The 25205-nt window shown below is 37.3% G+C and overlaps 1 protein-coding gene across 1 annotated transcript in view; it reads right to left on the bottom strand.

The window, feature by feature from the left end:
- LOC139960829 (calcium/calmodulin-dependent protein kinase type 1-like) overlaps positions 1 to 21598 on the bottom strand; it is a 127039-nt gene extending 105441 nt beyond the window's left edge. Inside the window, exons 1-2 of the mRNA XM_071959414.1 lie at positions 21243 to 21598; positions 12295 to 12426 (exon numbers count right to left, since the gene is read on the bottom strand). Coding sequence (XP_071815515.1) covers positions 12295 to 12426; positions 21243 to 21322 — 212 coding nt within the window. The 5' untranslated portion in view covers positions 21323 to 21598. The remainder of the gene's footprint in view (positions 1 to 12294; positions 12427 to 21242) is intronic.
- Positions 21599 to 25205: the final 3607 nt, after the last annotated feature.

The raw sequence follows: 25205 nt of genomic DNA, 5'->3' as shown, positions 1-25205 counted from the left end.
ACATTTATTTTTATTATTTTTTCTTCTTCACGGATTTGGCCTAAGGGCTGCCCATTGAGAACTCCTGATTGTAGACTATAACATCCTTATCATGAAGCTAAAATAAGCATAATTAAGGAAATTTTGTACATCAGTAAACTTTATTACATGTTTAAGTGGTTTGTATTCTCACTTTATTGAATAGGAAGGAGCAATTTAAGTGACCGATCATTTTAGTTTAATATTCTGTTTTCGAGAAAGTGACCAATCTTTTCAATTTACTTTTTTCTGCACTGAATTTACTAAAACACGTATTGTTATGTTGCTCACGTATGAACGGATGTTTTTCTGCATACATGCAAGTATAAATTTACATGTCTACCGACGTACGGAGCATATATGAATTCATGAATAATTTGGTACAGCTAGATGGGAGTATTAAATTTTACTAATAAGATTCCCATCTCTGGAGAAATATCACTTTCTCCATTGAGGATACGTACCAAGTTTTAGTGGTTAATAAATTTAACACCAAGATAGAGCATTAACCAAAATAGATCGAAGATAATTAATTGTACTGCACATTATCATGTACATTTACCTAGTAGAACATTTAAGAAATAATACAGGGATGACTAAAACAATTTCGAATGTCAACATTGGAAAATCTGATTTGCTCCCACAACATATATTAAAGGCATTGAAGACTCGCCCCAAACCGCGTTGCAATCTGAAAAAGTTAACTTTCCGTTGCTTGCACGTGACGTTTTGTTCGTGTCGCTACAAAATGCAGACAGTACAGTAATGAAACGTGATACCTTGTTATCTTTAGCTGGACCTAGATGTCCATCGCTGTATAGTTTGTACACTGTGCTGTGGGTATTGACCGCAGCTGTATGTACTGACTGTAGACTAGTGTCTAATTACCGATGGTAGCAAGCTGTGTGTGTGTTTTTTTGGGGGGATCGATGGTGGTGTCTAACACTTTTGTTACACCTCATTCGAAACTAGGTCAGATTACCGGTATTAGACGTTTCTTTTTGCGCGAGTCTTCACACCCTTTAACTGGATGTCAAAAATTTCTGCAACGTAGAAATACTGACCAACTGACAGACCTACCAACTCCTGCCAACCTGGTTTCACTTGGAGGCTCCCTGTGTTTATTTAAGCAATATCTCAAACTCGTCTATTTATATGTGCTAGTCTCCTGGAAAAGCTTAAGTTATTTCTAATTTCTTTTTCTTCATTGTGATCAGAAATGAGGGGTGGGGGAGGGGAAAGGGGGTGTGTGATCTTACTTGCATTAGACACGTAAAGGAAGCCAACTGCATTGTTCTGCGCTAATGTAGACCAGACAATGACTTTTACGTATCCTGTATTATTACAGTAATGTTGTTGTTGTAAGACTATATGATACACCAATCGCAGTTCATATGATTATTAGGTCATTATATCCCGGGCACCTAATCATACTATTGCTTTCTTCCTCTTCTTGTTGTTTTGTTTTGTATTGTATTGTATCCCTTGCATTGTTGTCCTTAACATTTTGCCCGTGCAATTTCCCTAATCGCACTATTTTGTGGAATATTGGAGAAATGGAAAAAATGCATCTTACATGTTGTCACCGCTAATGTGCTACAAATGCACTCATAGTGACACTCATGCTCTAACATAAACTGGGAAAGCATCTTAACATTTAAAACTCAATTCCCTGGATATACAGTAAAAGCCTTGATTGTATGCTATATGCACAATTAATATCCACTTTATGAATACTGTTTATATCCTTTGATAATTTATATTCTAAATTTGTTGTCACCACCAATGTGTTAGCATTGCAGTATACAGTTTGACAAGCGTGCCCTGAAATAACCCAGCTGCTGCTAAAGAATCTCTCTAAGTAGATCTATATATCCTTAACACAGTTCCCAGGTAGCACCAAGAGTGTGTGCATTTAATATAATATTCAACTTTACGACTACTCTTTATATAGCATCCTTGAGAACCACATATTTATGCCACCCGATCAAAACATTGGTTTTGAACCTCTCTACGATGGATGCACGGTCTAAAACGAATGCCACAATAGGTGTGCATTAATACTGTATATACTGACGTGACCAGATCAATTGCCAAGTGAAAGTGCCGGCTCTGTGGACTGATAAACGAAAGCATTAGTTGCATGATTCAATTATCATGGGCCTGTTAGCTCCCTCTGAGTGTAATTGGAATAGTTGGCATTTTACGTAATCCTACAAACAAACTTGACCATGAGATACGCTAGGAATCTGGGTCAAGCCGACGTTGCGGCCTATGGATACACGGTACGGTAGGACGGAGCTTCTGTAAAATTATGATTTAATTTAGAACACCGGTCTGATGGACTGTCACAGATGATCCCATACTATACCGGCCAGTGCATATGCTGATGTATGAGCACTGAATTATTATGAGTGAAAGGGTTCATATGTACATTGAAACTGTTGCAAGCACACAGCAGAAGATTAGCTATAGGATCGAGGCACACAGCCAGTCTTGTATGTGAATTAAGGAACATTAAACCTATGATATTTAAATTCCCAAATATAATAGCGTCTTTCCTTAAAGGAACTGTCTGTTAGCTGCCAAAGTTGATTGCTTCAGCAATATTGCTGAAAATTTTCATTTCATTTATTTGTTTTATCACAACAATATAAACATAATGACAGATAAGTTAATCTTCAAAATATCAAATGTTGCCAGAGGAAGTACTCTTAAAAACCCTATTGGGTTGACAAGCAAGAACATGCACCCTCCAGAGAAAGCAGACAAAGAAGTACACAGAATTAACAAAAAAAGTATCAAAAAAGAAAACCCTACCCTACCAGAAACTTGTACCACAACCCTACCTCCCACCCATAGGTCTACAACTTTACTAATACACTGTCGTACTAAGCCTTTCCTCAGAGACCACGCAACTGACGGACTTAACTGATAATTCTGAGGCATGAAATGAGTTCCAAATCATAATAGATCCATATATTTGAGACTTCTTTTATTATAGGCATCTTTATCAAGAAAACAGTATGCAGTTGGCTAGATTGTCTAGTATGCATGGTCGTTATGAACGGAATTGTTGACTGTGTAAAAGGAAGAAAAAGAACTTGGAAGCAGCTTGTTCAACAACAAAATTAGTAAATGTAAGTAGACACATAGTAATTAAGTCATGCAATATGAGGAAGTTCAAGGAAACAAACAGATGGCTGGTTTCGTCCCTTGGTGAAGTGCATGCAATCGTTTGGCAAAACCCACATCCTCATAGCATTTTATATAACAAGCACACAATTTTTGTGATATTTTGTAAATGCATCTGTAAGAGATGCGAGAAATGGGGTTCTTGTCAGCAGCTAGCTGACCAGCAGGCTTGTCGGGAATCCCCCTAGTGGTTACGAAGTGTGAGGACAGCTAACCACTATATTTTGAATACAACAGGCTAAATAAAGAATAAGACTTGCTGTTAGATTCAGTATGTAACTATTTAGTATTATTCAGTATTAACTCGGCCTAAACATTTGAAACGTGAGAAACTTGGCAAAGTACACTTCAAATGAATGCACTGTTAATACAATTTTACACTAAACACATGTATCAATTACACTTAATTGTGGATAAAGGTTACAATTAACTAGGGGGTGTCAAGTGGCCACAAGACTAGTATACAGTATATATTGTGCACATTAATAAAATAATAGATAAGCTTATCTGGCAGGCGGGTCTGTATTTCCCAGTAGCACTGTATTTCTGTCGGCTGTTTGCTCTGTTGTTGCTGGCTAGGAACTTCTTGACCATGCGAATAAGTCCTATAGAATGGTTTTAGTGTCCCAAAGGTATTAAATTAAACCGTAGTCACCCGATGACTGGTATGCACCATAATGATGAAAAGGGTCAATGAATGTCCGGCAGATAACAGCAAGTACAAAAAGAGATAGTGATGATGAACTCTGGTAAATAACAAATAAGTTCGAATGGTGTCCTTCCCAAAGAGACTAGAAAGTCCAGGTACAATATAATCAAATAACAAATAAGTTCGAAGGGTGTCCTTCCCAAGGAGAGTAGAAAGTCCAGGTACAATATAATCAAAACAGCAAATAAATGACAGCTCTCCGCTCCATCAATTCCATTAGTGTGAATAGGCACAGTAAACAAGATGTATATATAATTACAAATAATTCCTCCACAAATAATTCCTCCAGAAAAGTTAAGATACGTTTTCATCTGGCAAGGTTGACAGCTTAGTTAACAACAACTCTATATATATCTACACTGTGGACAATCCCTAACCTCAAGACCCCCCAGCCCCCACCAACTCGGCCTCTAGCTATGACTGGCTCACAATAACAATAAAGGAATTTACCCCTGTTCAACCTCGCAAGAGGTCCTACGGGGGATAATATTTAAGTTTTGTAGAATAGACACTTTTTTTCTTTTTTTTTCACAAGAAAACTGCATCTCTTTTTAAAAATTCTGGAAGTCAGCTCCTAAAACACAGCATATAAACATGTGACCAACTTAACTACTCTCATTGGCCCAACTACACCCTTGGTCCAGGTAGCAACACTTAGAACCAATCAGGGTTAACCACCCAATACTAATTTGCATACTAATACTGGTACATCGTTTCTAAGAAAAGGGCAGGAAGTTGGGAAGTTGTTTACTACAGACAGAGCAAACAGGAAGAACAAAGAAAGTAATATTTTCAAAGTTTAACTACTTCTTATAAAGAGTAAAATTAACACAACAGATGAAGGAGAGGAAGAAGCATAAATATATATCTATTTACACATCATTCAACAGCCGATCAGATGAAGTCAACAGAGCAAATTAGCTGAAATTGCCTTTGTTTCCTTCCATAATTGGCCAAGCACTTATCCCACAGAGGAAAATAATATATTTCTACGACAAAGATACATTTTAATGAAATTTAAAGTACATGGAACTTTGATAGCACACATTCCATATGTATCAGGTTTCAAGGATAAAGTACCGCATTTGAAGAGCATTGCCCAGATGACATCGCAGACCCCCCACTCTGATCCACCTTCCTGGAGTAGTTAAGGTTTAACTTATTAAAAATTTAGTTACATTCAAATCAACAAAGAAGTGAAGGAATATTTTTTCTCTTCAATACAAATTCACATTGTTAATGTCACCAGAAAAATCCTTTTTAAACTATTTGGGAAGAAGTGACACGACAGGCTGAGTTATCTTTACATCAAAAATACCAATTATAATGGACCTTAATGGTTGGACCAGTGGCGTAGCCAGAGGGGGGCCAGGGGGGCAATGCCCCCCAAATTTGCCATGTGCTACAGTCTTGCCCCACCCCAAATGAAATCCAGTGATATATTTAAAATACTTCTTTTTTACATTTTTTCGAGTTCTAATCACAAGTATTCATACCTCAGGGCTCATGTTCATACTTCATATACTTCATATCCACCTACAGAATAAGCGCCAATAATTTGGCCAGTTGAATAACCATTACAAACTAGAGCTAGCAACCCATGTGCATTTTCAGTGACCAATGATGCCACTCGTGGAGAATTTTCACTGCACGTATAGGCCCTATAGGCCTAGTGAAACTTGTTTGTGTGGAAATCTGGGCATGTAGTGAATTAGAGTAGCTAATTTATTCATTGTATCCTTTTCATAATGTGCAGAAATATTTATTCATTTACACATGCTGCATTACTGTTATTTGTTAAACCATAGGCCCTTATAGCGTATTTCAAAACTATGGAATTGAAAGATCATTGCAATAGAGGTAAATTAAGTGAAAGTGTGTCATGTTCCACTGAACCATTGGATGTGTATTTGTGCAGACGAGGTGCCTATTAATGTTTATATATTTCTTGGTAATTCCTACCATCAACCATCACAGGGTTGCTCCCCTTGAGAAAAATCTGGGTTGGACTTGTGTGTCTTCCATGAACAGAAACCATGACTTTCTACAACCTTTCTAAAGAGTGCTTTATCTCCTCACAAGATCCTGTTGGCTGATTGCCTCGCAGTACCATACTCATCCGCATGAAGCAACAATGCCGACACGCCGCTGTGACACTTTATGCCAGAGAATCATGATGAATATCGAGCTTTTTACACACTTCAGAGGCAGGTTGGGACCGGTAATCAATAGTACATTACTTAAACCCAATTCACACCTCTAATAAAAAGATTAGTTGAGCCTGACAAAAGGTCCAACACTATGGTCAGTGTTGAGAAATCAATACCATTGAATCTCTACCTATGGGGCACAAAAGCTGCAGGTATACAGTGAGCAGTATTCGATTAAGATTCCAAATGCCACCTCAAGTGTATATATATCTCGTTAATTGGATTTCAGGCGAAACTTTTAACACCAGGTAGGTCCCATTTTCGTGTCGGGATCACGACAAAAACCCAGATAGAAATACTATCTGGTGGAACAGGAGTGAAATTTTTCAATTGGATTTATACATGTACGATTGGCAGAACAGATATAGTGAAAGATGGTGCTAACATTGGTTTGTAATTAGTGGGGGAGGGGGGGAGGGGGAGAGGGGGAGGGTGTGTACAAAGAACAGATAAAGTGAAAGATCAAAGATGGCCATAAGGAGATGAAAGCTTTAATTTTGTCACACTTTGGGCTAAAGTAATATAGCAAGTTCTACAGTACCTTAAAGGGTGGGAAGACTCGCGCAGAAAGAAATGTCTAGTGCCGTTAATCTGACCTAGTTTCAAATGAGGTGTAACAGAAGAGTTAGACACCACCATCGATCCCGGAAAATACGCACACAGCTTGCTACCTTCGGTAATTAGACACTAGGGTACAGTCAGTACATACAGCTGCGGTCAATACCTACAGCACAGTGTGCAAACAAATCAGCGATGGACATCTCAGGTCCAGCTAAAGATAACAAGGTATCACGTTTCACTACTGTCTGCATTTTGTAGCGACAAGAAGAAAACTTCACTTGCAAGCAACAGAAAGTTAACTTTAACAGAGCGCAGCACGCGGTTTGGGGCGAGTCTTCAATACATTTGAATATATACTTCAATCACGTAAAATGGACTGAAATCTACCAGGTATATCAGAGAGACATGTATGCATGAGAACCAAGCATATTGCCTTAACTATGAAATCTAGGGGGTGGCCAGAGGAGAGGGGGACACGGGTACAAGCCCCAGTTGTCATGAAAAGATAAGTGGGCCAGGTGAACTCATTATCCTCGGGACCAAACTGACTCTCAACGATAATGAATTCTACGTACCCTCCTAAGATTATAGAGTTGTAGAAAAGTGTAGATCTGTTGCTTGTAGCTAATCAAGAAATGTTTGTGTATTTCAGTGTCTGTGAATGAATTTAGCACTTGGGAACCGGACTGCTTCATCAATTTTAGCCTTACAGAGGGTTCCAGGATAAAAATGCAAATCATCAGAACTAGTGCCTCAGTTGTAATATGTATATAATATTCAGAAAGTGTAATTTGCCTATTAATACATCCTAAATGCTATTGAATGATTTAAATTTACCCCATAAGAATGAAAAATATTCCAGGCTTGCAGATGTGCCTAAGTCTACTAACTGCCTTATAGAACTTTTATAACAAGCTGTTTAAGACATGTGAGAGCTCAGAATTTGAATCATGCATTCAGGCATGTACAGCTGTGTACCCAAAATTGAAGGGGAAGATGGAGAGAGAACAGGTTTGCTTGGTGATCCAATCACTTTCATGTAGTCCTGAGGCCATGTAGATCGTACTACAGCACTCTTAATGAGCAAATCCATCTGTTAATTACTTTCAGTCCATGCATTTTCCTGAGATGGGAGGGTTGATCGAATGAGGAGGGATTGGGGGGGGGGAAGTTGTTTGTTAAGAACATGTGCAGTACTAAATAATTAAAATAACCTATACTGTTCATGATGTAGGGCTGCTTATGAGATTTGAGAGTTGTTGTATACATGCAGCTTTCTACTTTATGCATAAAATTACAAAATACATAATTTTCCTCAGATCTTGACTTGTACAATACTGTATTTGACAGCACGTAACGAGCCTTGTATTAACACATTTTGATGTTCCAATTTGAAACAGTATATATGTTAAATAAGCTTCATGAAGCACATAATGAGCCTTGTATGAACACATTTCCATGATCCATTCAAAAACATATTGTTAAAAATAAGCTATGGATGTTAAATCATATCTGCCAGACACAATGTTTATTATTTCTTACTTTCTAGTTTCTTCATATCAAACCTAACTTACAATTCACTTGCCAGGAAGTGCTTGAAGGTTCTTAAAATTGACTGCAGTCAAACCTAATTCAGGACTCACTGATAACAGCACAAATTATGAAAGTTACATTGGGAATAAAGGTAAATTTATTTGTAAATAAAATTTATTTGCAAATTGAAAGGAAGAGGAAGTGTTTAAATGCGACCAGTGATTGGTACTGTAGATTAAATACAGATAGTAAGGTGTAAGACTTGGTATAGAACAGGTACAGTAAATGGCTGTGAATTATGCGACCACTTTTGGCAGGTTAGATACAGATAGTAAGGTGCATGACTTGCTAGAGAACAGGTACAGTAAGTGGCTGTGAATTATGCGATCAGTTTTGGCAGGTTAGATACAGATAGGAAGTTGCATGACTTGCTAGGGAACAGGTGCAGTAAGAGAGGAGTAAATTATGCGACCAGTTTTGGCAGGTTAGATACAGATAGGAAGGTGTAAGACTAGAGAACAGGTACAGTAAGTGGCTGTGAATTATGCGACCAGTTTTGGCAGGTTAGATACAGATAGAAAGGTGCATGACTTGCTAGGGAACAGGTGCAGTAAGTGGCTGTGAATTATGCGACCACTTTTGGCAGGTTAGATACAGATAGGAAGGTGCATGACTTGCTAGGGAACAGGTGCAGTAAGAGAGGAGTAAATTATGCGACCAGTTTTGGCAGGTTAGATACAGATAGGAAGTTGCATGACTTGCTAGGGAACAGGTGCAGTAAGAGAGGAGTAAATTATGCGACCAGTTTTGGCAGGTTAGATACAGATAGGAAGTTGCATGACTTGCTAGGGAACAGGTACAGTAAGTGGCTGTGAATTATGCGATCAGTTTTGGCAGGTTAGATACAGATAGGAAGTTGCATGACTTGCTAGGGAACAGGTGCAGTAAGAGAGGAGTAAATTATGCGACCAGTTTTGGCAGGTTAGATACAGATAGGAAGGTGTAAGACTAGAGAACAGGTACAGTAAGTGGCTGTGAATTATGCGACCAGTTTTGGCAGGTTAGATACAGATAGAAAGGTGCATGACTTGCTAGGGAACAGGTGCAGTAAGTGGCTGTGAATTATGCGACCACTTTTGGCAGGTTAGATACAGATAGTAAGGTGCATGACTTGCTAGAGAACAGGTACAGTAAGTGGCTGTGAATTATGCGATCAGTTTTGGCAGGTTAGATACAGATACTGTAGGAAGTTGCATGACTTGCTAGGGAACAGGTGCAGTAAGAGAGGAGTAAATTATGCGACCAGTTTTGGCAGGTTAGATACAGATAGGAAGGTGTAAGACTAGAGAACAGGTACAGTAAGTGGCTGTGAATTATGCGACCAGTTTTAGCAGGTTAGATACAGATAGAAAGGTGCATGACTTGCTAGGGAACAGGTGCAGTAAGTGGCTGTGAATTTTGCGACCAGTTTTGGCAGGTTTAGATACAGATAGGAAGGTGCATGACTTGCTAGAGAACAGGTACAGTAAGTGGCTGTGAATTATGCGACCAGTTTTGGCAGGTTAGATACAGATAGAAAGGTGCATGATTTGCTAGGGAACAGGTGCAGTAAGTGGCTGTGAATTATGCGACCAGTTTTGGCAGGTTTAGATACAGATAGGAAGGTGCATGACTTGCTAGGGAACAGGTACAGAAAGAGAGCAGTGAATGATGCGAAAGGTTTTGGTCTACAGAATTATACAGTTACTAATAAGACAATTAGCTACATGTAGTTACTTCTTTTTTTAAAAAGAATAAAAGATAAAAATATTATATGGAAAGGTGAAAATCATCTGTTTTTGTACAAATTGATGGTTTTCAATTCCACAGGACTAACTGACTGTACACAAAAAAATGCAATTTGCAGTACAGTGCACATAATATACTGTCACCTGTATGTCGTCTACACAGTGCACGCCGTCTAGCCGGCTGTCCCAAATGTTCAACAAAAATATCATTCTAATTACTCTACGGCTTCTCGTCAAAGCATTGATAACTGCAGATATCACTTTACACCTTCAATACTAGTGAAGAACAGTCTTGACGATAACAAACAGATGACAGTCTCTGCCGTTTAAACCGCTACAAGCAAAATTTAGACGCCTTCGGAAGGATTTGAACTTTATTTTAAGACCAATGTCCGCATGTTCAACATTCCAATCCGACTAACTCATAGGCATCCAGGTACCTATTAAACTGACTGCTGGGAGAGGATGAAGCATTGAGCAAGAAGAATCTTGCCCTCATTTCCCAAACTGCGCCAAAGGTAAACGACCTCAAAATGAGCAAACAATTTTCATTCCTGGGAAGTAACTCAGAGACCTAGATATTTCAGGCTATTTATTTAAACACATGTTGCAAGACATGTACGTAGAAAGATCACAAGTAAATTAAGACAATTGTTCTAGCAGTCCAAGGAGTGAGAATTGTACTTCAGAGAGAGTACTTAATATCTAATCCAAGATTGCTTGACAACCTTTCTCAAAAGGACTCTAAAGGTCACTAAAGGTCATCATTTTTACTTCCAAATATGCTAGAAAGTCAGATAATAGTCGCACCTATGCTCAATTTTCAACACACATTTGATCTATAATTTTAAGTAGTTATCTGCGCAGAGAAATTTCACTGTCTACTTAAAAACTCCATCCCCACTCTCTCAAAATAATTTAGAAGCTGAAAACGTCTCAATGAGTACTTTGCGGAACTTTTAGCATATTTTTTTTTATCATGTTATAAACTAGAGCCAATATGTATGACATTTAAGGTTTTCTAAGGAAAAAAAAAAACGTGCATTTCATTCACAGATAAGAACATTTTCTATGGATTTTGTCAAGCAGATGGTGTGATATAAATGTGGATAATTGGATGCATGCGTTTCATGAGCTTAAAATTTACAATCTAAATCCATCATCCTACATCCATATCAAATGCACAAGTAGTTAGTTTACACAATCAAGGCATCTTGGGATGTATATAGACAACATTACAGAGCCCCAGACCTAATTATCTCAAACAAATTACACACCATGTTTTCAAGCAGAGGTGTTAGCTGAGGTGATAAGAAGTTTATCTGTTGGTCTTCCTTGAATAAACAAGCCACTCAAGCGAAAGATCAGAATGCAGACAATTTGTTGCTTTTCAGAGCTGCACACAGTAAGCTTGTGAAAAATCTGTAGTACTTACTGACTACTGAGCATGTGGTTTTACAGATTTATTGGCCATGTGAAGTCCATTCTGTTTGTTTTTTTCTTTCCAAAACTGAAGCAATAACATTATGCATAACTAATGTACATTTCTGTTTTAATCTATGCACTATGTTTATCTCACAAGTGAAGCTGGATGAATAGAAATGACAATGTTTCGTTACCTGACGTACCGTATTCAAGAAGTCTTAAAGTTGTGAGGAGAAGTGAGGAAGTGATCTCAATGTGTACTAATGAATGTGTACTCAATGTGTACTAATGAATGTGATCTCAATGTGTACTCAATGTGTACTCAATATGTACTCAATATGTACTCAATGTGTACAATGAATTGCAGTAAAAATATACTGAATTCTAACATTATAAGAGAATATCAGAGATTACTACCATCTTCATGGCAATGTACTTGAGAGACACTACACTTTCTGTATGTTATCAGTTAACCAGATGTGTAGTGCGAGCACAAAGGTCTAACTATTTGGCGGCGCAAGTGCAAAATAATCCAAAATCCAAATTCTACAAAGTATCAAGTAGGACTCCAAAGGGGAGTTATGATGAGAATATGGGTAACTATGTGCTAGAAAATAGGGAATAATTTAATGTAAAACCTTTGCATCTAAGCACTGTATATATTGAAGGCTATGAATATTGCCTATTACAAAATACTACATGGTTCTGTGTACAAAATATATGCTATGCATCTTTGCACTTGTACATAGCAATTTACCCATTTTGCACAGCACCTTTTGTGATGCGATAGTCCCGATCACAATAATTCATTGGGATATGGTACAAATACAAGTATATCTCAAACTTCTAAACTTACTGTTTCAAGACTAGAACCTCATTCCTTAGTGTGTCCTCCTTTCCTTTCAACTGCCGTTTGTCGATACATTTCACTGCTCTGCCTGTGTTTGTAGTTTTCTCCACTGCCATCACTACCTCTGAGAAAGCTCCTCTGGAAATGAAGAGAAACAAAATTTAAGGTATTTATATAGTCTAAAACAATTACTTGAAAAGAACCAGAAAGTCAAATTACTTAGTGATTCCTTGCCAATATGAGAAGAAACTTTAGATACAAAATTTCTCAACGATCTCAATTGCTGAGCAGAAATGGCAAGTCTTGCAGAATTGATTAATTCGTACCAATGCAAAGCGGGTCGAAGGTCAAACAAACTTCACTTCTGCATAATCAGATTTATTCTGACTGTAACCTGTAATTGACCTGAAATTACCTTTGACCTCAAGGGAAATTGTAGACATGTACTTAGCAAGGGCTATGTACATACCAAGTTTGAAGTTCAAGCATTAACTTCTGAAGATAGCGCATTTTCAAAGTTCTCAGACTTTGACATCTGTTCACCTCCAACGACCTTCCACCTCCATGAAAAACAATATGAATCATCTGCTCACCACAGGCTACCACCATACCAAGTTTACAGTTCAAGCAGCTTCTACTTCTTGAGATATTGTGTTTACAGGTTTTCAGCCTTTGACCTCTGGTGACCTTAAATGACCTTTGACCTCCATGAAAAAGTATAGAGACATCTAATCACTAAGAGCTACCTACCAAGTTTGAAGTTCAAGCAACTTTCACTCAATGAAAAACAATAGGGATCATCTACTTACCATGGGCTACCTACATACCAAGTTTCAAGTTCAAGCAACTTTTACTTCTTGAGATGTGTTTACAATTAAGGTTTTCAGCCTTTGACCTCTGGTGACCCTAAATGACCTTTCACCTCCATAACATATAACATATAATCACTGAGAGCTATTTTCATACAAAGTATGAAGTTCAAGGAACTTTCACTTCTTGAGATATCGTGTTAACATGGTTTTCAGACATTGACCCCAAATGACCTTTGACCTCCATGAAAAAGGATAGAGAACATCTAATCACTCACTTGCTACCTAAATACCAAGTTTGAAGTTCAAGCAACTTTCACATCTTGAGATATCATGTAATAATATTGTGTAATTACCAGGGATCGTAGACCCAACTTCATTCAATATTAACCCACAAAACAACAATTAAGGAATCTCTAAACAAAATTTGATCAGTTGATAGAGCAGCCTTCTGATACATATATAAAGCAATGTGTTTTAAAACAGTTTTTTTTCCCTACTAGGTGAAAAGAAGTCCAGGTACATCCACCAGCTGCCTTTAAAATAGCACAACCAGAGCCTTTGTACAGTAGATCTGTTATCTCTGTACATAATGAAACCATGCAAAATGTACTGTCCACTAAACTTAAAATGTACTCATTACAGATATTAAAAGCAGGCTACTGAATGCACATTGTGGTTGCGCCCAACCACAGAATTTAAAGGTGTCCTATTTTTGTCTAAATACTTTATCACACAGCACTTCTCTCATCCTTTCACCGACCGGTGATGATCATAAATATCTTCCAGGATGAGTAAGCACTGCACTGTAACGGAGAACATATTCCGGAAAATACTGGTAGCATTTAAATTCAGAGCTCGATTACCTGTCAAAGCAAATGGCTTCTAATCAATTTTCATCTCATAGGAATACATTGCCTTGCTGATGAGGCTTTATGACCTAATTACGCTTTGGACCGTTAAGTTTTACCAGAGATGTGGGTCAGGTATCGTCATAGCGTCAAGATCTCTATCAATATCGGTTCGTTCACTGTCAGTTCAGACAGACAACCTGCTAACAGTTTGAAGTACAGTACCTTATTGCCATGTGTATTAAAAGGGTTGCCGTATTGGCCCCAAATTCTTAAACTGTTTTTATTACAACCTTCAAGGAAACTTTCCTTACTGGGTCATTCGGTCGTCTTGTGTGTTCCTTAAAAATGTCTGAGAATAATTTGATGAGTAAAGACCTTCAGGAAGGTACTTTTGAAAACTTCTAGCAAATAAATAGCGTGCTATAATTTTGGGACTATACAGAATACCTTTAAGTGACAGTCTTTAGGTGTAACATATACTTGGCCATTCAAGCAGCTCGTTGACTATTCTATCAGAGGCGAACATAGGAAACGGAAGAGAATGCAACTTTCCAAAATGTCAGCCTCTACAAAATTAAAAAGTCTTAACTTAGGAAGATCCAAAAACCTGCCAGGTGTCCGCCTACCCCCTCCCTCCCTCCCTCGTTCAACCATTTTAAAACCTTCCAACACCATTGTGTTTGATAAAGTTTGTTGAAGCTATTTCATACTAAAATCCTGAAACAGGATCTTTCACTGGTTTTCACTTTCACTTCATTCATGTAAACGTTTCCTTCTTCCTTGCACATAGTCCTCACAGCTAGGGATTAGTGCATCTCAACCCACAAATTGTGCATCCATCAATCAAATAGTAGCCAAAATTAAACCTGATGTCCATCTGGGCTAAATTAAAAGAGGTTAAATGTATGATATAGCTAGGGAAACTAAGCATAAATTCATCCTTAACATTGCTACAAAACCTAACCAGTGAATGTAACGGTACCCGTATTGCACTTAACTTTCTGAAGTAAAATTTAAGTCAATGTGTGGTTGCAATTTAACAGAGCTAAACTTTAATCCCAACCATTTCAAGATACATTGCCAGTATTCTGTGAATCTTCTCTACAGGTCTTTGGAGGCAGTTGTACTGCTTAGAGTGAAACCTTTGAACAGCACTTGCTGTCCAAGACTTAAAGCAATTCCAATTCGATGTATGAGGCCTACTAAGGTATGTACCTCAACTCTCTCTTTGCTCTCTGTGTGCTCTATCAAATGTCAACATTCATATAAAGCATACATGTGCTAAATGTACAACAGATCTCAAACAATAAGTGTAGGGGAGAACGTTGAAATCAAACCAATAATGTTTCTCGTAAGACGTTCATTGCAAACGCACATGCACAGTTATACACTGTCGTGATATTTAAAATAATTTAGGAAAACTCTCACACAGGAATGCACTTTATAAGCGAATTCGAGCAAATGAAAATCTTACTAGACACTGAACATTGCGGACTTTGGAATGTACAGACAGTGAGACTACGAAGGAAGATGGCAGTGAGCCCCCCCCCCGGCTCGGCCTTACAACTCAGACTAAGAATGTTCTCGATTGTAATAGGCTAGCTGGCTAGGTTGATTGGAGTGCGAATATATATATGTCGATAGGCAGGTAAGAGAGGAATAAAGTATAAACTTGGGTTGACTGCGCAATACTAGGCAATTATCCCATGTGCAGTCAGAACATGGTTGCATCCATGAACAGTTGTAAATTCACAGTCACAGAGAAGACAAACAAATGATTTGAGAATGAAATTCAATGAATTGCTATATATATATATAGTACGATGATGCTACTAGGATATATATTTAAACTCATTTCAAGTGCAAAAGTTATTTAGAACCTGCATCCAAATTTTATCATCATCCTACGGGTATATACAACCAATTGAATCAAATCTATTCCTGAAATATCATATTTCTTACTTTCTTTTCTTTCCTTTTTTTCATCTGTGGTTTATATTAAGAAATTGTAAATTATCAAATTCCAGATGTCTCTATAGCAGTTCTTTTTTTCTTCGGTTTCCTTTTCTGACGATCGTCTCTTTTTACTACTATCCTAAATTACAATCATACAGATGACATTCTAATAAATTGCAATGAGAACTGAGGGCCTTATGGAATCAGGTAGTACAGTATTGAATTGATGACTGAACTTAGCTGACAGCATTTCGAGTAGGGTACTGCATAGCAACAAACGTCATGGCTGAGAGAGATAACTTCAAAGATCAGTAGACTACCGTGTGACGTAGTATGGAAGTAGTTTACATCATCTTCTGTTCAACTTCATGCTTGTTGCGGACAGTCAGTGAAACACTTTTTGAATCATTTCACTAGGTTTGTTTTTGTATTATCATTACCTAAACTAATATAAAAACAAACATTCATTTACCTATAAAATCATATTGTGAATTACATCATGCATATAATCACTATATTCAAATTATTCACAATGGTGGCCTTAAGCACTGTGTGCTTGCACTGAAGAAATAAACAGTCTCTTGCCTATGATAGAGAGGGTGAAAGTGAACAAATTAATCTTGTGATATAAAGAATATTCAGTATTCAAATTACAGTAAGTACAAAAAGGTTGCTTTAAGCACTGTGTGCTTGCACTGAACAATTAACACAGTCTCTGGGCTATGATAGAGAGGGTGAAATTGAAAAAATTAATATTGTGATATATATAAAGAATATGTACAAAAGGTTGCTTTAAGCACTGTCAGCTTGCCCTGAATAAATTAACTCAGTCTCTGGGCAATGATATAGAGAGTGAAATTTAAAAATTAAATCCGGCACATGCATCATTTCAAAGTATAAACCTACCTCTAAACGTTTAATTGTCTGTAATTCCCCAAAAAACAGTACAAGTATGGTATGTTCTGTATCACACACATAAAACAGAGAACAATTTGGTAACCATGGTGACTGACTAACACCCACCATTTCTTAAGTAAGATAGTTTCTGCAGTCCTCAGCAAGATTGGAAAAGAATGGACAGACAAGTCAAATTAGTAACACTAATGCAATTGAAAGCAATTTTGACACCTCTGTCTCCACGGTAATTGATAGTAAGGGGGTTGATTTTTGTGGAAAACCAGCAGAGTTTTGACTAATGATTTCAGTTTCTGCATTCCCTCCGGAGTCTCAGCTCATATTTTGACATTAGATATTGTGGAAGAGTGAGCAAGCAATGACACTAATGTTTCATTACTTATGATCTCACATTCAACCTGTCATATTCTACGTCCTTTCACATACAGTCATAATAGCCTAAATGGTAGATTTTACCTCAGGGTAGGAATTCACGATTTGAAACATTATATTATATGCTACAGCAAATATACATCCATCCTGCTGCCTACATGCTCATCATTTACAGTTCAGATAAAATCCTCGACCATTATTTACCATTGCACGTTCACATTACTTGCATTTAATCGAACCAATTTCGACTGTTATGCATCACTGTTCCATACCAGCACTAATTGAAGATAATTAAGTTACACAATTGTATAACAAGAAGTCTGTACTTTCTCAGATGAGTCAATGGGGGAGTCTATGCAGATCCAAGTAAGAGACTATGTGTAATTGTGTACGTACAAACACACGTACATTATTGCACAGCATCATGCGTACTTCTCAACTCACAGACGGCATGTACAATTAACTGTACACATATTGCTTGTTTCATGTACACACACGACAAAGTACAGTTTGAGCTAAAGAAGCGTACTGCATCAGAAGTGTGCTGAAGAAATATACATATATTTTTACAGGCCTACATATCAGTACAGTGAATAACCTTCTGTGCAATTTTTCATGCTCTGTGATTATATCAGGGTCTTTCTCGTTCGCAATCACAGAGATCGATATTTAGGATATCACAATATATAATTGCTTCATATCCACATTCTGATCTCAAAGATTTATACAGGGAAAGGTTATTTCATTTTGCTGACAATGTAGCAAAAAACATCTATATAGCGGGTAAACAACTTTTAGGCCTAGGCCAGGCCAAGGCAGAATTCCTCATCATTACAAACGTTCTAGGCTTTGAGCTCATGATTCAATTAAAATATATTACAGTGCATTTCATCACGTACTAAGATGTAGAGAAGCTATAGTGAAATGTCTTCCGAAAAGGCAAGTAGGCATGAACAGAAAATGAAGGTTATGTTTAGATTGATACTGTACGTTGTTAATGTCACAACAGATGTGAAGAAACCTTGAGAAAAGTGTTTCATTTTTCAAAACAAACATGTTGTACCCGACTCAACACCTATTTTGCATAAGAATCGAGTGAGGGGTTTTCCTTAAAATTATTAAGAATGTTTCTATGGTGCATCTGTACACAGCAATGACACAAAGGTTGGAGTATACTTTCAACAAATTGGTCCATCAGAGACGACGGTTACCAAGGTGATTGAAAATTTTTTATCACTGAGATGTGGGTAGACTTGGGTCTTAATTACACACATAAATTTAAGCATCATCCCCTTTAAGCATCATCATAATGTGCATCTCATATTTTTTCATCGGTTATAACATCACATGCCAATAACATACAATCATTTTCCGTGTTATTACCCTTCAATATTGGTTAGAATTATTGGGCAAGTCGTTACAATAATTATGATAATAATAATACAATTTAACCATTGAAAAACACATTGCAAATTATTATTCTTTCAGTAGGTGCCCGAAAAATTCTCAGCATATTGCCCATATTTTCACACAAAAATTTGGTTGGGGGCTGCAGCCCCCCCCCCCCCGCCTCCTACGCCTTTCATTATAATGTCAGAACAGTGCTTGCATCTAGTACTGAGGCAGTTTTCTCGATTACTCTCAACCAGCGTGTTTTGATTCGCTCTAAAAGATTGGCATATATATACTGTGGTATAGTACTTAAGTGTGCCTGGTACAGTTGTACCTGTGTGGATGTCAATCAACACAGGTATTGGCCCACAGTTATATTCTTTAAGTTAGATAGTACATATAATAAAGTGTACCATCACTCTGTTTACTTAGACCAGGCAGTTGTTATGGAACTCCCTGCTTAGACCCAGCACACCCTTGTCACTGGGCTGTTTGTCTTAGAGCTTTGGAAGATTGTTACCTTTGGACAGAGCAATTGTAAAAACAAGTTGTAATCAAAGGGTACACAGTGACAAGTGTAATGTTCTTCTGTGGTAGTCCATAGGACCACTGTAACATGTTGTTAGGATGGACTGATTCTGTGTTATCAAATATTAGCTGAGGAAGCTGTGGTTTACATTAGTGCTTAAAGATCAGACCAATGTAAATCATGGCTTGTCTGTTTAGGGAGCCTTACAGTCTCTTGATGATGAGTGGAAAGGTATCATTGAGGTGTAATAATTGACACACTGGAAACCTTACAGTATAGGAAACAATTATAGAAAGAAAAGTACAACTTGCTATGGGAATACTGAAATAGAACTAAACAAACTATGTTACATTGTCTTAATTTATCCACATGGTATATTGTGCACAGATATGCACTGTATATAGGCCCAATGACATTTTTTCTCAGTATACCACCTTCAGTTTTTCAGAACAAATTCGGATGAAACTCAAGCTCCCAGTATATTTTGATGAAGAGGTGTAACAATATCAACGAACATACACTACATGAATACTCATGCAATTATATAGGTGTCAAAGAATGAATTTTCATTTTTCATAGAAAATATGAATGAATAATGCCTGCAGTAGCGTATAAGAAAGGAAGAACAATTTTCCAACTTATTTTGTGGAGGTGTCAACATTTTGTTCTTTTAGTCGAAGCAAGCATACCTAAGTCACTTTGAAGCTACATTGTGTTGATTCTTTTTACTATCCACCATGTCTGTTGACATAATATGGTGACTATCTGACTATGCTATTAGTAACATCCTAACTAGATTTTCTTTTCCATAAATAAACAACAAGGAAATTCTACTTGCTTATCACGTAGTTCAACCTCTAATAGCCTAAAGGGAAATTCCCTTTTTACTGTGTCTCACAGACATTGCTCCTTGCATTATTTTCCACACTTGCAGGTGCTAAAACTATCGTGCTTTTGAACTTTAGGCAGACTGCTGCTTGGTACTTAAAGAGCTTGCAGGATTTCTGAATCTTGCTTGTTCTTCACGATATCAATTAAAAGTCACACTATAGACAGTATATTAAAATAAAATGTTGCATACAATAGTGGCAGTGAAAATGAAATGCCCAGATCCTGCCAACCCCTTAAAAGTGTAAAAATAGAGATTTCCAAGAAAAAGTATGGGAAATGGTACTGGAAACTAACAAAAGTCGGAAAAAATGATCGATTTAACATTAATAATATCCACAAAACCATACATGTAAACTTATCTGCATACTTTGTTAACTGGTTTAAGTATTTCAATGAAGACACATAAATCTGTGGGTCTTACAGTAGAAAACATTGCTATAACTGATAGAGCTCAAAATACACTTCTACTGCAGTTACAGCATTGATAAGAACAGTGGTTGTGTTATTTACAAGAAAGGTCATATTTATTGTGTAAGTTTTGTGCAAGGTTATTTCAGGTACAGGAGAGAGATATTTGCCTTAGCCACCACAGAAGCCATCTCATGTATAGGGACTTTCTTACAGCATAATCAGACATAATACTCTCATAAAGTTCTCTTGGGGATAGAAACAGTAACTTGTTATGACTTTGATGACAAACATAATTTTGTATGTCAAGGTCTAAAAGGCTTACGTGAAACAATAAAACTACAACCAGTCAGTGTTGTAACAATCATGTCAATATAACCTTCCTTTCATTGTAAACGAGGCTTAATCGTGTTACTGGTGTAGCCTACAAAACTTCAATGCAACATAACGGTGGTATGCTAAATTGAACTGAAGATAAACCTTAAACAATAGTTCAAAGATCGACACTTTTGAAAAGGTAATCCGTTGAGGTGGACCACAAAACCGCATAAGCTAAATGAAAGGCCTTTCATTCGCCCTTATATCGATTACCACCTCTTGTCGAAGTCATGTTTATTGTGCCAGATAAACTATTGAGTGAGCTGAGTGGAGATCGGCCATGTTACACTACAGTTGCTTCTTCAAAACGTGTTTACCTTAAATCGAATGAATAAACGATGGTACTGTTTTTCCCCCTTACATAGACTAAATGCTACACTGTAACTCAACTACTACTACTACTACTACTAGCAAGCTGAAGACCTTAATTTTCGTAAATTAGATACTCACGTTCCAATGACTTCCTTCAGAATATACTTGTCTGTAATTTTCTCCCTCTTCTTTCCCTTTTCTCTTTCAAATATCGGCATTTTGATTTATATCCGTTGATTGCTGCAAGGTTCATACAAAATCCTACTGCAAATTATGCTCAACCGGTTTGTCGCGTTATAAGACTCTTATTCCTCTATCTAACCGGTGGTTTTCATACAAGATGTGGTATAACGTTACAAACATACACAACATGTACAACATCAAAACAGCTGATTGACCACAAGCACACGTAAAAAATCTCCCGCGGTTTATCCCCCGCGACTTGTGCAAGAATGTCAACGCAACACCTGGCATTCAGAGACAGTCGTTCTGTCGGATGAAAATCTTTTCACAATACGCACGCGTGATGAAAGTGACATCATAAGCGATGAAATATTTATCATTCAATATACCTGATTGGCTTAAAGAATAACCAAAGGACCAATCAATAGAAAAAAACCGTTGTACCATAAATCGAGGGCGTCTTTTGTTATTACCAGAAATCACTGTTTGGTAATGAAAGCAAAGTTGCCTTCAAAAGTTTAATCGATGATCGATTGACGCACAGTTTAGTGTCGGAAGCGAAATAATTTATTTCAATGCGGGTGGCGTGGACACTCAATTTTAAATACTACCAAATCTAACTGCACTTTTCAACAGATGCAAGTCCTTAAGTGTTAAGAATCATTAACATTTTGTAGCTAATAAGTACATATCAGTGTTATTGTGAATACACTAATTAATGTTAATTACTAGTGACATGCAACGATATTCAAAATGTGAAAAGGGAAAATGTCAGATGAAATGCAAATCGATTGAATACTACAGGAAACTGTAAAAAATACACATTAGCTATGAAAAAAATCTAGAATATTATCAAATATTTGTGAACATCAAAATATGGGTTATTGCCCCCACTCTTTCCTATGTGATAGACTCTATTGAGGGAGACCGTAAGTCTAGTTGATATTCTCGTGCTGTATAGATATGGCTGGACTTTACTTATACATAGGATACAGTCAGAGAGATCTCGGAATATTACGGTAAGTTGTAACATGCATAAACACAAAAATGGAGGTCAGACATAAATAGAGGGAGGCATTTACAGAAGGCTATATTTATATATATATATATATATATATATATATATATATATATATATATATATATATATATATATGTATATGTATATATATATATATATATAACATTTATATATGTATATATATATATATATCATCACGTTAAATTTATTGTAAAAATATACCAGCTTCGTAAGCAATAACTGTGAATGGCATTATTCAACAGTGACGAAAGAAGCTACGAAAGCAAAATTTCGGGAAGGCGAAGGAAACAGCTGGAATCTGAGGACATCTTGTTTTCTTCTCTATAAGTGTTAGTGTTGTATGTAGATGCTGGTGCCTTTTAACATAGTTACTACGAGTAAAGTGGGAGGAGGGGTGATGAATTCACTATTTATTCCTCCTTCCGTTTCAGAGATGAGGTGACATAGCGATTGTAATCAATGACTTCTTACGATCCTCTTTCCCGCCACTGCAATGAGATGCGTTGAAGTCATCGTTAAGACGTTTCAGGGCAACCCTTTTAAAATAGCTGCTTAATTCTCGACATTCATTTTAGATTAAAGGACATTGCGAAAAATATGTAAAACATATACCGCTAAGGACATTTACATGAGCAGATTAACGGTTTATGGGTGCACGTTTGAAACTTTAAATTGTTGGAAGGTGCTACGATGGGGGTGGGGGTTGAATGTATCACCTTCATATTACATAGTGTTGAAGAGTTGGGGGAAGGTGTGTTTCCCATACAGCATGCCCTTCTGGTATGACTTCACTCGACCCTGCATAAACTTAAAGCTTCTAACAAGTGAAAATAATTAAATTTTGGAGAACGTCATGAATGAACTCCAACCAGCGCATACAGTAATAGTATACTACTTGAGCCAAAAAAACAAACATAACTTTACATTTTCTTTGCAGCCGAGTCTGACAGAATAAAAGCAAAAGAAGAACTGAGAAAAAAAGAAAGCAAAAAGAAAGCACGCCGGATGTCTTGTGAGAGTCCCTGATGTGTTATAGATCATGCCATGACATGAAATCCATTAAACATCACGTTCGAAATGTAACCATGGGGCCAGTATCTGATCAACTTCACCGTGTAAATCATATATAGTGTTTACATTCACTGGGGGCTCGATCATGGTTATTCAATAGTGGCACATACATTTTCTTTCTTACAAAGAGGTGTGTTGAAGCCGACTCTCATACGAGGTGGGGGTGGGAGGAGGGAGGTCTGAGAACCCACCAGCCAAAAAAGGGAATTTTAGGTGTGCAATGGTACATTTTGAGGCAGTATTATAGTAGATATTTCATTAGAGTAGATATTGTTACCGTCACGCGCCTTAATATAGTTTTCTAGTAGCTTTCACGAAAGGCATAATTTTCTTACACTGAACTCCAACCGACTCAACACGATCGTCGTAACGTTGAAATTCGTGGATAGTCGGAGAGTGTCTTACGACAGAATTTTCTTCTTCTTTTACAAAGGGTTTTATTCGTGTCGGCAACAGTCGCAAAAAATATCAAAATGGATAACTTTGTCCGACCGGCACGGCGGTCCACAGTGTCGGGCGGTTCACGAGTAGTCTTTCAGTTTTATCAGATACAACCAATCACAGGGAAGAAATATAACAAGTGACCTAAAGGAGCACCACTCTTTAGCAATAAACTACAGTCACGTTTGCGAATTGATCAGTAGTTCAGTGTACGAGGGTCAGTTGAGAGGCATGGGGTTTTGACGACTATATCTTATACTATATGAGATCGAATTTAGTCGCGGTTTGTCCCCTCCACCTCCCCCGACCCCGGCTAATAGAGTATTGTTTTACTCCATTGATGTTATACCGTTGTCAATAGTATATAATGTATATTATTTTACGTCTTATATGTTGTTTACAATTTTTAATGTTTTGAGCTCTTGTTATCAACCAAATTCCATTTTATTTTTATATGAGTGGCTGAATAAATATCTATCTATCTATATATCACAGGACTGATGTTATAACATGTGGAGAGTCGGGGAAGTGGTGGGGGCCGTTCGCAGGAATGCGTCAAGGAAAAAGATAAAAAACCAAAGCCTGACGATTGTCGAAAAGCATTGAAAAAGGCTACGGTATACAAACATGGGAGTCGGGAACAGCATCAGAAAATATTTTGGTGAGATCAAGGAAGGCCAAATTGGACAACTGTAGTTGTTTTGTGAGGGGGTTTGGAAAAAGAGACAAATTTCGTGTGAGCAATTATCCTATACCCATGTATCTAAGTACCTAAACCTAACACTTCCCCTCACCTTCCAACATATAACACAAAACCAAACCCTTGGCACACCTGTTGCCTGATGACATTACAATCAATATAGATGTCAATGATGGATGTATAGGTTTTGGCAGGAGTACGGCTTGCTTTGAAAGTTCGAACGATTAGAGTATAGTCACGTGAATCCAAAACTTGTTCCAGAATAGTTACAAAACTATGATCTATCTTTTTGTTTTGTTTTTTTCTTTCATAGAAGGATACAAAGAGAAACAAAAATGGCTTACTGTCAATTGCATATTGAGCTATAGTATAAATTGTCAGGCTGGCATTAAAATGACACCCATTTCATGGAAAAGTCTAGAAATTCAGCCGTAGGGCCAGGTTCCAAATTATTTTGATGATATTGCTAAGCTTACAACCACGGTGACTAAATCAAGAAACATTACTACGAAATTCGAAATGCCTGAAGGGAGGACCGACTTATCACTCAATCCCTTAAAATGCACGATAAGTTTGCTTACAATAGACAAGGTAGCAAGGCGGACACACATCCATCGATCCATCATGACGGTGTTTACTTGTCACAATAAACACACTAACAACA

The sequence above is a fragment of the Apostichopus japonicus genome, chromosome 20, assembly GCF_037975245.1.
Source record: "Apostichopus japonicus isolate 1M-3 chromosome 20, ASM3797524v1, whole genome shotgun sequence".
NCBI lineage: Eukaryota > Metazoa > Echinodermata > Holothuroidea > Aspidochirotida > Stichopodidae > Apostichopus > Apostichopus japonicus.
Note: the sequence above shows the minus strand (reverse complement) of the source record. Positions and strands in the feature narration are given on the sequence as shown.